General features: G+C 42.6%; 2 protein-coding genes across 3 annotated transcripts; one reads left to right on the plus strand and one right to left on the minus strand.

The window, feature by feature from the left end:
- Window positions 1–564: 564 nt before the first annotated feature.
- On the minus strand, window positions 565–3,459 carry uncx (UNC homeobox). The gene is made up of 3 exons (XM_058049079.1): window positions 2,982–3,459; window positions 2,497–2,672; window positions 565–1,883 (listed from the first exon to the last, which is right to left on the minus strand). The coding sequence occupies exons 1-3, from the start codon at window positions 3,247–3,249 to the stop codon at window positions 1,029–1,031; spliced, it is 1,299 nt and encodes a 432-aa protein (XP_057905062.1). The 5' UTR covers window positions 3,250–3,459; the 3' UTR covers window positions 565–1,028.
- Window positions 3,460–7,365: 3,906 nt separating this feature from the next.
- zfand2a (zinc finger, AN1-type domain 2A) lies at window positions 7,366–11,792 on the plus strand. Of its 2 annotated transcripts, none has more exons than XM_058049084.1 (10): window positions 7,366–7,844; window positions 8,431–8,514; window positions 8,587–8,681; window positions 8,754–8,885; window positions 9,436–9,587; window positions 9,676–9,795; window positions 10,908–10,983; window positions 11,068–11,144; window positions 11,230–11,346; window positions 11,491–11,792. In XM_058049084.1, exons 2-9 carry the CDS (start codon window positions 8,460–8,462, stop codon window positions 11,333–11,335), a joined length of 813 nt encoding a protein of 270 aa, XP_057905067.1. In that variant the 5' UTR covers window positions 7,366–7,844; window positions 8,431–8,459; the 3' UTR covers window positions 11,336–11,346; window positions 11,491–11,792. The 2 variants fall into 2 exon arrangements, with proteins under 2 accessions (XP_057905067.1, XP_057905066.1); XM_058049083.1 differs by having other exon boundaries at window positions 7,370–7,844; window positions 11,230–11,314.
- The last annotated feature ends 2,179 nt before the right edge of the window (window positions 11,793–13,971 follow it).

Here is a 13,971-nt window from a genome sequence, read left to right on the forward strand (position 1 = left end):
AAAAAAAACGGGGCAGGGAATTGTAGGTAGCAGATGTCCCAGATCCTTGCACGGCCTCCCAGGGGATCTCCATCCCTATTAGAACAAATGTGTTGCTGCTTTGTAAATAGGCACGTTCGGCCCAGCCCGGCCCATTACAGCCCAGGCGTGATCAATAGGCTGATAAGAGCCCAACATGGCCGTGGAGGCGACACAACAATGAGGGGGGCTATCATCGAACATCTATCTTCATGTGCTGGTGCACACACACACACACACACATATATATATATATAGTGTGTGTGTCTAGTGGGAGCTCATGAAAATGCCTCCCCACGATCCAATAATACACACATGCACGCAGCTGCTGGGGCTATTATTTTCCTATTTCAATTTGACAAGCCGGCCTTTTCATGCTAATTCTATTATTCCTGGAAGTTTATGTGATTTCATATCACCACCAATCGGTAATGTATTATAAGACACCAGCCCTTACCCCCCCTCAGCCCCCCTCCCCTTCTTGTTCCTCTCGAGCTAAAATAAACCATATTCCCCCCGCAAAGTAGCCACCGGGAAAATAATTACTTTCATATCAAAACTCTGCAGGAGTGCAGCGGGTCCCTTTTTTTTTGCCTCAGGCTCCTAACCTCATTTCATCTTTTTTTTGGAGTGTGTGTGTGTGTGTGTGTGTGTGAGAGAGAGAGAGTGTGTGTGTGTGTGTGCCTTATAGATGAATACATTTGTTAAGGCAATATACCAAAATACAGCATGAGATTTCCTCTCATGTGATTGGCTGGCCCTACCCGGAAGTGTTATCGCTATTTAAGGTCGCACACGCTTTGTGTTGATTGTATACAATAGATTTATTTAAGAAAAAAAGCCTCACATATGTATATAAATAGTATAATAGTTTTTTTACAGCTCTTGAGGATTTCGTTGTGTTTCTGACACATTTGAAAAACGGACACTCACACTCAAAAAAAGGGAGAGGAGAACCTAAAATGGCAAAGTTGAGCTTTGGCCTTAAATTAATGTGTGTCCTCTTGGAGTTATTCCGTTTTTTCATGAGAGTTCGGCTGTGGTTCCGAAGCAGGACTCTCCTCTAGATGTTCCTTGCCACCTTGTGTACCGTGTTCGTGGGCCACAGTCTGTGGACTGGTGGAACCCGACCCCGCCTGATCCCTGTCCACGTCCCCGGGCGAGGTGCTCCTACACCCGGAAGACCCGGAGCACTGCACGCCGGACGCCTGGTTCCTCCCCACGGGGCTCTCGGAACCACTGTCAGGGTTCGTAGTCGTTTTTAAGGCGGTCTGCGGGACAATGAATCCAAGCGGCTGAGTGATGGGATAGAGCAGGAAGTGGCCCTTCCCAATGAGGGGCCGGGAGGCGGGTAAGGCCGCTGCATTGCGTCTGGGTCTGGAGTCCGAGAGGAGGCTCTCCACGCTGAACGGGTTGAGTTTCTGCAACCCGGTGGTTCGGTTGGAGCCGGAGCACAAGCTCGAGCGGTGGCTGGCGTCAGCCGAGTCCAGCTCGGAGCCGCCAGCGTCCTGGTCCAAGTGTTTTTGGTTCTGGCTCTGGGTGTGCATCGAGTTGGACGCCAGGTCCAAATGCGAGGCGGAGTTGTTGTGGTCGCTGTCGGTGACGTGAGACATGCCGCTGTCGCTGTCCGATCCCGGGGTGTGAAATAGATCCCCGTGAAGGTGCTTGTTCTGGGCCTTGAGCAGGCGGCGCTCCTGCTTCCGCTTCTTCTTCTCCAGGCGGTCCAGTTCTCTCCGGGCGATCTCTTCCGGGTCCATGGGCTCACCACTGCAGGTGGTCGGGTGTGCGTTGTGCGCGGGTCGACCCGGACCTTTCTTGGTGTTCTCCTTCTTCCTCCACTTGGCTCGACGGTTCTGGAACCAGACCTGCATGCATTATGGGGCGAGACAAAGCAGGTGTGATTTTTTTTTTCTCCATCTCTCCCAACAAATCAATTAAACTGCAACAATGTTTTAATTAACTAATTGCTCCTGCTGTCATGTCACGTGCTAGGGCCCTTAATTGGACTTTTAATTGGCCAATCTGTGCACACAGACACACTGCAAGAACCAACAACGTGACTGCACTCGTAACTCCTGTCAGCTTAGCAAGTGTACATTTCATATTAAAAAAAAAATATATGTATGCCACAAATTCGTTCGTGCAGTTATTATTTAATATGCACAATTCAAATATATCTTTTATTTATTGGTCTGAAGCAGAAAATACACCAAAATAAACAGAAAAAACAAAGAGAGTAAGTTGCAGGTTTTTAGCGTTTACACACAAGTAATAGTGAATTGATAATTACTATAAATAATATTTTATGTAACTTGCATAATGCACATGCTGCAAATATCTGGAAATCCAAGTCATAAGCAATTTAACAAAATGACACACATTATTTCAAATCCCATGTCATAAATAGGGTTTTCAACCTTCAACCAAATTAAAACACACACAAAAATGAAGCAACTAAAAAAAAAAAAAAAGCTCTACCTGCACTCTGGACTCGATCAGGTCCAGCCTGAGGGCCAGAGCCTCCCTCATGAACACGTCCGGGTAGTGGCTCTCGTTGAAAGCCTTCTCCAGCTCCTCCAGCTGCCAGCCGGTGAAATTTGTGCGCGTTCTTCGCCTCTTGCAGCCGGGACTCTCCTTGTCCGGGTCCCCCGAGTCTGGGAGCAGGACCACAACATTAAGTTATTGGTTTTTAATTGTGCAGAATCGTGTGAAAAAAAATGGACTGGGTTTTAGTTTTAACTCATGCAACATTGAGTCTGATGTGTCTGCAAGAGATGGTGTCACATTTTCTTGCATTTAAAGTATTATTATTCATATTTTGGAGCAATGCATCATAATGATGCAATGGATTCTGGTTGTGTTTGTGAGCAATGGTGTGGTATAACAACAGCCATCCCTTTGTTCTGTCTTTAAGATCAGCATGCAGAGCACCGATGACAGCGGCTGTACCGAGGCCGGCTTACCTGTCAGCTTGTACGGCTGATTGTCTCCGTTCATCCCGCATCCAGACGCCAGCAGCGGGTTGGCGCCTCCCACCGACGCCGCGCACGACCCATTGAGTAATCCGTCTATGGAGAAGGGCACGGCGGCCGCGGACTGCAGCTGGTGTCCGCCTGTCAGCTCGTAGACGTGGTGATGGCTCAGGTGGTACGGGAAGCCCACCATGCCGCCGCCGCCGAGGGAGCCTCCGAACTGGGCGTGAGGCGGCTCCAGTATCCGGCTGTCCATCATCCCGCTGGCGAGAGAGGAGGGGATCGACGTCTGGAGAGCCGGTAATGTTGGTAGGGGGGGGATTATTATGATTATTATTATTATTTTTTGTTTAAAAGGGACGCGAACGCGAGTGTGGCCGACGAGGCGGGGGCATGATGTGTGCAAGCCTGAGATGAGCTCCACTTTATCCACATGAACCTCCCCGATAATTAGCCCGGGCTTGTAGGGAATACGAGACCCAATGAGAGGCGGTAATGGGCGGTGACGTCACAGACGCGCTTCTTTTTCTCCCCCTCCACCCAGCCCGTATCGATTGCTAATTAAGGCTGACATCTACCTCAATAAACAATATCAGAGCTGTCACAACAAGACAAGAGGGCTTTGATAAGAACTACATTGCAGCTTACACGGGGGACCCACCGGGAGGATGGGCTGTCTGCAAGCCGGGAAGGGGAGCCTGCAAGCGGGTAGAGCTTTGAGCAGGAGTCGCCCCTTGCTGAAATATTTTTTTACAACACCTGCATAAAAATACCAAGTGCTATTTTTTTTAATTGCTCGCAACCTTTTGTGCGCACTATTATGGATGATGATTTGATGGCATGAAACATTTAGCAGACATGTTCGCAGGGACATAAAAACAAATAGGCTGCATTTAAAGTCCGGGTTGGGGGGGGGGGCACACACAGAGCGAACCTGTCGTGTTTTTAACAGTGCTGAATTAAAAATGACAGCCTTATATGCGCCGTGCATGCTGCACAATCCCAAATCAGATCTCCTCATTTAGTCCCTCACTCTCAAGCTTTATTTATGCCAAGTGTGGTTGTGTCACATGGTGTTTAATCAGAGTTGAAATTTGGCACCCCCCCCCCCCCACCCCCACCACCCCCCTTCCTCCCTGACCCTTGACACCAGGATTGGCATGTTGTAATAACCTGAATCTCTCAACAGAAGCCGCGATAATTGTTACCTTATTAGCATGCAAATTGTTTAATTAATATTATTATGACTGAGGATATAATCCGCTCCTCACTTGACCCCCTCCAGGACCCCGCCCCCCCCCCCCCCCCTCCTTTAAATATGTATCATTCTCTATACATTTCAATGAACTCCGTAAAGTTAAAAGCGCCCGGACAGGACCTTTATATATTATTCCAATATATCGTATTTACAATTCAATATTTGACCATGGTGGCATCCATAAATACATATTTTTTTATAGATGCTGACAGATCCCAGTTTTAATTACACTGACAATAACAACACAGCCTTGTCTTGTTAATGTACATGTAAAAATGCATATATGTTATGTCATTTTTCTTCTCATTTCTTCCACTTTTATTTCAATATTAAGCCATGATACATTGTTTGTGTGTGTGAAAATTCACTTATAGGCCTATACGTGATTATTGCTTATTTTCCACATCATCAAAGATCGTTTTAAGTACTTTTTTTTTCTACCAATTGATACTACATGACCAGTGGATTATATATGGTTACTATATGACTGCTCATCTATATGGAAGGGGGCATTTTAAGTTCACCCAATACTGCCTGAACACCAAATGTGTAAAAACAGAGGATAAAAGTAAGATGCTGTTCATTCTGGGGGGGGTATTTTACATGCACCTAAGCTACTTTTTACAGCTTTTTCCACTTGTACTCCATCATCTGCTACATCTTTCATTGCAAATGGCCTTTATTTCCTCCCATGTGTCTGTACAGTGTGGAGGCCTTATCAGGGCGCCCATCATAGTGCCAACAAATGATGCCTCCTTCTTTTAGCAGGACACAGAATCAACTTCATTTTTAATTAGGCAGGCAAATTAATAGGCGGCAGTTTAGGGGGTTTAATTACTCAATTAACTTCACGCACGTTAATTTTTAACTATCTAAATTAGGTTGCACATTATTTGATTTAGTGATAATTATAGAATTAAATCTAAATTAATTGTTGAGGTTTTTTTTTTTGGCCTGATTTGGAGGGAATGGATGCAATTCCAATTAAACAGTGTTAAAAAAAAAAAAAAAAAAAAAGACAGCCAGAGAAACAGGCTGGTTGCCATTTTAAGTCCACAAATCCTTTGATTCGATTTCCAAGCAAAGAGAAAACTGCCTGGAAATTTCTCCTTCTCTCTCTCCCTCTCTGATCCTGGCAAATTCTCCCCCTCTCTCTCTAATCCCACAATTAAAAGTTTCCTCCCATCTAATTATCTGTAATTGTGCCGCTGTCAAAGTAGAATGGAGAAGTGAAAGCGATTGATTTGGACTTTTAATTCAGTTCATTTCTGATAGAAAGAGAAAGTAATTCCCTTCAAATTACCTCATTCAATCCTGACACCCTAATGCCCTTCAAATCCCCCCCCCCCCTTACTTCTTTTGCGTCATGTAAAAAAAATGAAGCTCGGACTGACTAGTGCCTCCTCATAATAATAACAATAATAATAGTAATAACCAAACTTCCATTAGAATAATCATTTCATTTCAATTAAAAGTGACTTATCACCTTTGCTGAAACGTGCTTAATATACCGAAAATTATGAATGCTTGAAGGAGCCCAAAGTGGGGAGTCTAATTGTAATCAGCAAATCAGAGGTGCTTGTCGACGACGTGCCTCTTTTTTTTTTTTTTTTTTTTTAACCCCCCCACCCCCCTTCTTTTCCTGCAGAGAGGCAGGCAGCCTCGGAAATAGAACTAATTTACTCAACTCCCCCGGGAAATCCGCTCAACAGATTAACATTTTCAAAATATAGTAATGATATAATTTGAGAAATGGTGACGCCAATTTGCGAGGAGCCTTTGTGCGGAATAATTTGCATTTTTTTTCCTCCTCCTCCTCCTCTTCCTCCTTCCTTCGCCTGCGTTTTGCACCCCCTTGTTAATTACAGCACTGGATGAAGGGTGCTCTCTCTGCTTATTATTTTTTATTAGTTGTGTTATTATTCAACTTCAGGCTAATGCAGCCACTGTTGAAACACATCAAAAACAGAGTTTGACGCCCAATGAGTTGTCATGTACTGTACTTGTATGGCAAGGAGACATATTTGGGAACGTTAACTTTCATTATAAGGCAATAGAACCACGTGATTTCTCCCAGCCAATCAGCAAAGACTAATCTAAATCAACATTTGACTTTGGGATCATGTGTTTTCAGTACAACGGACAGCTCCTTCTGACACACAGTGTTTGTGTGGGGACACAGAAAGTCACCTTCTGCCTGCAAATTGAGACTGGGTGGTCACCGATGAAGCTTCAGCTTTGGAGAATACATTCAAAAGAGTGAAAAGGTGAGTTTAAACTCCCTACAAAACATCAAGGCCCGAGAGATGTCATTACAACCAATATGCTTTAGTTCTAGCCAGAATTGGAATTGGCCCCTTTGTTAGTTCTCACATTATTGCGGTGAATTTTGTCTTCTTGTATAGCAGCTCGACCATCTGCTTCTCCACAAACAAATAGCACGCACAGACCCAAGAGAACGGTCGCAATCTGCACAAAAAGAAGCTTCAAGTAGAATTCACAGCCATCAAACTATCAAATAAAGCAACCTTTTCCTTATAAATGTCATCATGCTGCAGCGAAACTGATCCCTAATCAGATTTCTAAGCCTCCTTGACCCCTGAGCACCTTCCAAAAGCTCAACCATAACGCAAAGGAGTGTACCATGGTGGATAAGTTGAGCTATTCTGCCCTCTAGTGGAATTGTAGTCACATTGTAGGCACAGTTGATTGAAATCCATTGGACAGGAAATGTTGTCCACAAAATTTTAAATAAGAATTCTGGCCTTATGACTTTAAATTACAGACCTGCACAACATTCTGTTTACTTCTATAATAATTACTGCATTTGGTTGCTATTACCTGGTCTCTGACAGTTAAATAAGAGGATAATTATTAGTTACATTAAGGAACGTGCACTTGCACTTGATTAAACACAATTCAATACCTCTTCATGCCTTAGGAATGACTGTGCTGTTCACTTTTGACATGTTTCATATTGCTATTTTCTGTAAGGGAAAGAAAACAACATACACAATATGTAATTCTAGTTGCAGCTAATTTAGTACTGTAAAACAATACAGTTTTAAATAGCATTATATACTACAGTAAACACATCTGTGAATTTCATTATTTTGTGTGTTCCCTTTAACTGCATTTTCTGCTGTATGACAATTGAATGAAGAATGCTTTTTGATTATTTCCGCATTCAAATGTGGTCATACCACTGTCCAAATAGTATGGGGGGGATCCTGGTTAACTTCATATGTCAAGAACAGAAGGTGTAAATAAAATATTAAGAAGTCCCGGTTAGAATTATCCAGTAAATGCCAGAACCTTCCAGACAGTTGTGGAACTACAGATGATGACGTCATACACCACACATCCCCCTTGTGGGAGGGGCGTTTGTGACGCAACTCTGATGACGTTGCGTGGGCGGGTCGTGTGCGACGTCCATTAATACAGTTCACCGCTGAGCAGACAGAAGAGAATATTTCTAAACAGAAGTGTACAGGAGCGTCATATCAACCTAATTGAACCGAAATAAATTATAATAATTCAAGATTCTACAACATTTTTCACCGGAGGACCACAACTCGACGAGTGAACGCTAACCGGTGAGTAAAAGCATCACTACTACTTTTCACCGAAAGGTAATGTTGGATAAAATTTCACTCAGTATTTACTCCACAATTAAATGTTTTCACCACAGTATGACCAAAATTAGCGTCTTTAATGTGAAAATGTATTTTATTTTTGAGTAAATGTACTTGCTGTTGGGAGGCTTGGTGTCAAGCTTTCATGAAATACCGACACTAGGGGCGAATTAACACCATAATATTACCCTGAACTAGTCAGTCCTTAATGGCATTACTCCGTAATAGTAGCAGTTATGTAACTTTACTCAGCTAGCTGCTAATCTTGTACTCGAGCGTGGATGGCTAACGAGCTGCTCCCCGGCGTAATAATGACCTAAAATATGAGTGTAATACTAAATTTGCGTATAACCTGCTTTGTGCGTGACATAATTGTACAATTCCCTGCACTTAATTCCGCTCACTGGTTGTTTTAGACAAGTAGCGATGACTTGACATAATAGTAGCTTACTAGCTAGCTAACATCCGGTTGACAGTCACTTCCTGTTTACATTGACACTTATTTTTCGCACTTAAAAACGTCCGTTTCTTTTCTTTTTTTTTTTAGTTGTGGCTTGAAGAGTATATTTGAATGCAATGGAGTTTCCAGATCTGGGAGAACATTGCTCAGAGAAGACCTGCAAGCGTTTAGGTGAGCACAGCCTGGACACTGATGATGACTTGCCTCTTTTAAGGTAATAACAAACATGCTTTGTCACTCCAGACTTCCTCCCCATGAAATGTGATGCCTGTCAGGAGATATTTTGTAAGGACCACATCACCTATGAGCACCACAAATGCACCTCGTCGTACAAAAAGGTTCTTAATTTGGATATCAAATTGTCACAATAACATACAGTTTGATTATATTTGAGTTTTGATTTTTTTTAGGATGTACAAGTTCCAGTATGCCCTTTGTGCAACACCCCGATTCCCATCAAGAGAGGAGAGATGCCTGATATTAAAGTTGGGGAACACATCGATCGGGATTGCAAATCGGACCCTGCACAGAGAAAAAGAAAGGTTCATATTTAACCCCATACAGTTAAACCTTCAAAGTGCTTTTTTTACGAACTAGACATTTTTTTCACATCCGAAAATGCAGAGCCTTAACAGTTTAGATAGATAGATAGATAGACTTTCTTTATTGTCCTTGCACAATAACACAGCAGTGAAATTGCCAACGAAATGTCATTGCCTTGCTCCCGTATAATAATAAATAATAATGTAGAGAATAAATAGATGACATCAAATATGAACAATGTACAGCGTAAACAGTAATTTGTATAAATAATAATAATAGTTTTGCTTGGGGGCAGGTAGAGGGGCTTATTTGGTATTGAGCAGTCTGATGGCCAGGGGGAAGTAGCTGTCTCTAAACCTGGTTGTTCTACAGTCTCCCCCACGCCAGGCGAGAAGGCTCTGCAGCATCCGCTGTAGAACAACCAGGTTGCAACAGATTATTGTTTAGAAATCCAAATTAATTGTCTCGTCCTGGAATAACATTTGCAATACCACTGTCTAAACACTTCTTGTACTGTTACTGTACCGACAATGACCTTCTTCTCTCCAGATTTTCACCAACAAGTGCTCCAAAGGCGGCTGCAAGCAGAAGGAAATGATGAGAGTGACGTGCGACCAGTGTCATTTAAACTACTGTCTTAAACACAGACACCCACTCGACCATGATTGTAAGACCGACGGGAAACCCCTGTCCCAGTCCGGGTAGGTGCAGTTGCAGTGGCTTCTTCATGTAACACTGCTCTACCTCGGTTAGAAGGAAGCTCATTGGAATTGATTGACTTTGTTTTAGACATGCTGCTTTAATGAGGGCCCAAGGTGCTTCCTCCAACTCTGCTTCCTCTTCCTCTTTGGGACCCTCAAGATCAGTTTCTAATGGAGTGGATGCAAGTAGCAGAGGCCACAATAGCAAGTAAGGAATACTTTTTTAATACTTTTGTGAAGTGTTGACAATTGCACACTTAATTGGCGGTCCTTAAACGCACCATAGTTGCTGACGCAAAAGTAAATTTTGTATATATACATGGCGGTTTGAATGGCACTCCATCACTCTTATTGCAAATGTTGATCCGAAATCAGAGAATGTCAGGATAATCAGCATGGTTAGGAGGTGAGTGAGCCATGTTTCAATAGTAGATCTTTTCGGCATTTGCCGGGGGTCCTGGAACGTAAGCAAATCTGCTTGATAGACAACACAAACCGTGAACGCTGACACTGTTTATTAAACACAAATTCATATAAAAATATATATTTTCATTAATATATTTTTTTATTTATTTATATATTTTTAAATATATATTTTATTTTGCATTGCAGGACACTTATTCGCTCCTGATTTTAGTACAGTAAACCTTGGATATATCGGATTCAATTGTTCCCACTGGTTTTGTCCGATATAAGCGAAATCCGTTATATGCGTATACCGGAAAATGTCTGTTTTACGCATATATCGGATTTATATCCGGTATATGCGTAAATCGGATTTTATCCGTTATAAAACGGCACTTCCTTGACTATGTTTCCAATGTACCTGGACGCGCAGGCAACGCTGCAAACGCTGCAAATGACGTCGTATAGCGGCCTGTCACGATTCGGCGAATCGGAGCGCCACGATGCGGCCATCCGATATATGCGTGGGAAATTTAATGGAAATGCATTGGAACGGGACTGGAGATTTTGTCCGAAATAGGCGAAATCCGTTATAAAAAATCCGATATATGCAATGAATTTTTATTGGAAATGCATTACAGAAAAATCGGTTCTTTTTTATCTGTCCGTTGTGAGCGAATTTCCGATATATCCGAGTCCGATATATCCGAGGTTTACTGTAATTTTCATGTAGTATTTTAGAATATTTGCAGAATTTTTGTCACTCACAAGCACAAATTGAACTGTTAGCTTATTACTGTAGCCTAATTATCAAACCTTTATGGCACCTTATATATGATATAAACAATTGGGCTAATGTCCACTGGTATTTTTTTGTGGTCGTGTACACCCATCTCTTATTTTCTATTCCTCCAGCGCCAGCCGGCCGATCCCGACTTCAGTGTCGGCGCATAATGTGGTGCAGCCGTCGTCATCGTTTCAGGCAGGGATGGTACGCAATGATCCATAGCACGGCGTCACCTCCGCGTTATGTTCAATTCCTTTTAGAACTTTCATATTCTTGGATGCGTTTCAGACGGAGGAACAGGCCTTACAAAGAGCTCTAGAGATGTCTTTGGCCGAGTCCAGGCAAGCGACTCCGCCAGCACTCAGGTGAGCTAATTAAACGGGTGCTAAAACTAACCTAACTCATCTGATTGTGATTGTGGTCATCAACGTGTGGGTGTGTTTATGTCAGCCCGCAGGAACAGGAGGACCTGGCGCTGGCTCAGGCTCTCGCCGCTAGTGAGGAAGAATACAGACGCCAGCAGCAGAGACAACAGGTACCATCCGGAACGCTTTAGCATGCTAGCATGTAGGTACACTGCCAACATGGCACCTTATTTTTTAACATTCTTGTCTGGAATAGGGTGAAATCTGGTTATTTTTCATATTTGTAATAATAAAAAAAAAACAACAATCCTAATATTTTCTAATTTGAACCCTCTCTTACTTTCAGGGTAGAGAGTCCAAACAGTCCAACTGCTGCCTTTCTTAATCTCGGACCCTCGCATTTCTTAACTTCAAGGCACACTTGAAACCTCACAAATGGGATTCTCAACATCCAGTGATTGTTTTTTTTTCCGACATTAAGAACCATTACAAGCTGCTCACCTGTCGCCTTCTGTACACTACAAACTAAGCACATGTTCTCCCAGGTCATTTCTACCAGTGGTTTGCTTTGTACATATTTTATATGCTGATCGTAAAACTCTTATTTTGCCACCTATGAAGAATGAATAAATTATTTCAAACCTACAATTCGTATTTGTTCATATTTTGTTTCCAAATAAAACCTGGCAGTGTAGCGGCTCTTTTACATTGATCCAGCAGAGGGCAGTATAACTTTATACCCATCACAACTACTGTATCACATTCAACCCAACCAATTTAGTGAGGACATGCATGGTCTATTGCACAACAAAATAGCACAAAATTCATAGAATAGAGTCACAATGCGTATTCATAAAATCAATAAACTACATTAAAAAATGACACAAAATCATGTCCCACATTACCAGAAAGCTTTACTATAAAATATTTTTAAAAAATGAAATAAATAGTCCTTCCCATTGAAAGCACTATCTTGTCCTAATGTACAATACACGTTGGCCTCTATGACCTCTGATGTCCGGCTGCTACACATAAAGCTTGTTGACACAAAAGCTGCACCTGTTCTCCCTCTCTCATTCGCTCAGCAACGCCCAGCAAATGTTCTAGTTCGATTCCAGAGAGATGAACGATGTGACGTACAAACTCTTCAGTGCACTTGTCAGCTTGCGGGTGGAAAGAAGATAAAAGTGTTCCTTGCGTCATACTGAGAGATGGTTCTAATGCTTGTTTGAAGCTACACCAGAGTTTTTTTTTGCAGCTGTAAATGAAATGCTAGAAATACTAGTGCATACTATATAAAACATACTGTATATAACATACTATATGCTAGTAATACAACTCTGGTTGCCAAAGCCTGGGATGATGATAATTAATGATAATTACACAATAAACGAAATTTAACTTGATGATTTTGCCAGCAGGGCTGCACTGCGGTCGCGTGGTTAGCGCGCAGACCTCACAGCTAGGAGACCAGGGTTCAATTCCACCCTCGGCCATCTCTGTATGGAGTTTGCATGTTCTCCCCGTGCATGCGTGGGTTTTCTCCGGGTACTCCGGTTTCCTCCCACATTCCAAAAACATGCTAGGTTAATTAGCGACTCCAAATTGTCCATAGGTATGAATGTGAGTGTGAATGGTTGTTTGTCTATATGTGCCCTGTGATTGGCTGGCCACCAGTCCAGAGTGTACGCCCAAAGCTGACAGCTGGGATAGGCTCAGAAAACCCACGAATGCACGGGGAGAACATGCAAACTCCATACAGAGATGGCCGAGGGTGGAATTGAACCCTGGTCTCCTAGCTGTGATGTCTACGCGCTAACCACTCGACCACCGTGCCATTCAGTATTAATAAAGGCAACACTTTTGGAGTGAGAGCATAAAAAATACATGTTTTAACATTGTTAGAGCCCTGTATACATGAAATAACACCCTTATAGTCACTTTAATACTCTTATGCTGTGTTTGCATCACATTGCGCAAGCTATGGGATCACTTCAGGGACAAAAGGCATAGCATAGCAAGCTAGTGAGCGAACTTGTTGGCTTCTTCAATGCCTTTATGTTTCTAACAGAATAGGGAAGAAAAACAAGGAAACCCAAAATGTACCACTTCCACACGGAATGAGAGGAGAACCTCCCCATTCTCAGCCATGGTATGTTGATAAATCCAATATTGCAGTGCAAATGTATACCTAGTATTGTAACCAGTGTGTATTGCTACTGTACAACTTAAAGGCAGTAAAGGCAGCAGGTGTTGACATACTTCAATACTTCAACATGATGAAATGTTTGCTCACTGGCTCCAGACAAAAAGACATTCTATTGACTGAATATGAATTGCCGACATAACATAATATGTTATTTTAGTTACTATGACAACGCACAGCATGATATGATATACAGTACAGCAATTTTCAGTGCACCACTTCAACAAGACCTTCACTGCCTCACAAGCACACATTGAATGTGTACAAGCAGCAATTTTGTCATTGAGGGCCTTCAGTACGGCCATGACAAGCAAGCCTTCCTGTTGTGCAGAGGTGTGTGTCCCCCCCACAACGTTCTTGCTTGAAAAATTCATCCCTCCCTCAGGGTGTCGCCTTTAAAGGCGGGAGACAAGGATGATGTTTTATGTTTTATGAAGTGCTCCTAATGACTGATGCACATCAGTCTCAATGCTTGGATTCATTTTTGCACCTTCAGGTTATCGGGGTGAATTACCATCAAGGCAGGCTTCATTTGGTCTGGTCCATGTGGGGATCAATTCTTTCGATTAAACGTCTTGGCTTTGATTTATGAGTTTTTTTCCTTCCATGGTCCTGAACAGT

Source organism: Doryrhamphus excisus, chromosome 15 (assembly GCF_030265055.1).
Source record: "Doryrhamphus excisus isolate RoL2022-K1 chromosome 15, RoL_Dexc_1.0, whole genome shotgun sequence".
Lineage (NCBI taxonomy): Eukaryota > Metazoa > Chordata > Actinopteri > Syngnathiformes > Syngnathidae > Doryrhamphus > Doryrhamphus excisus.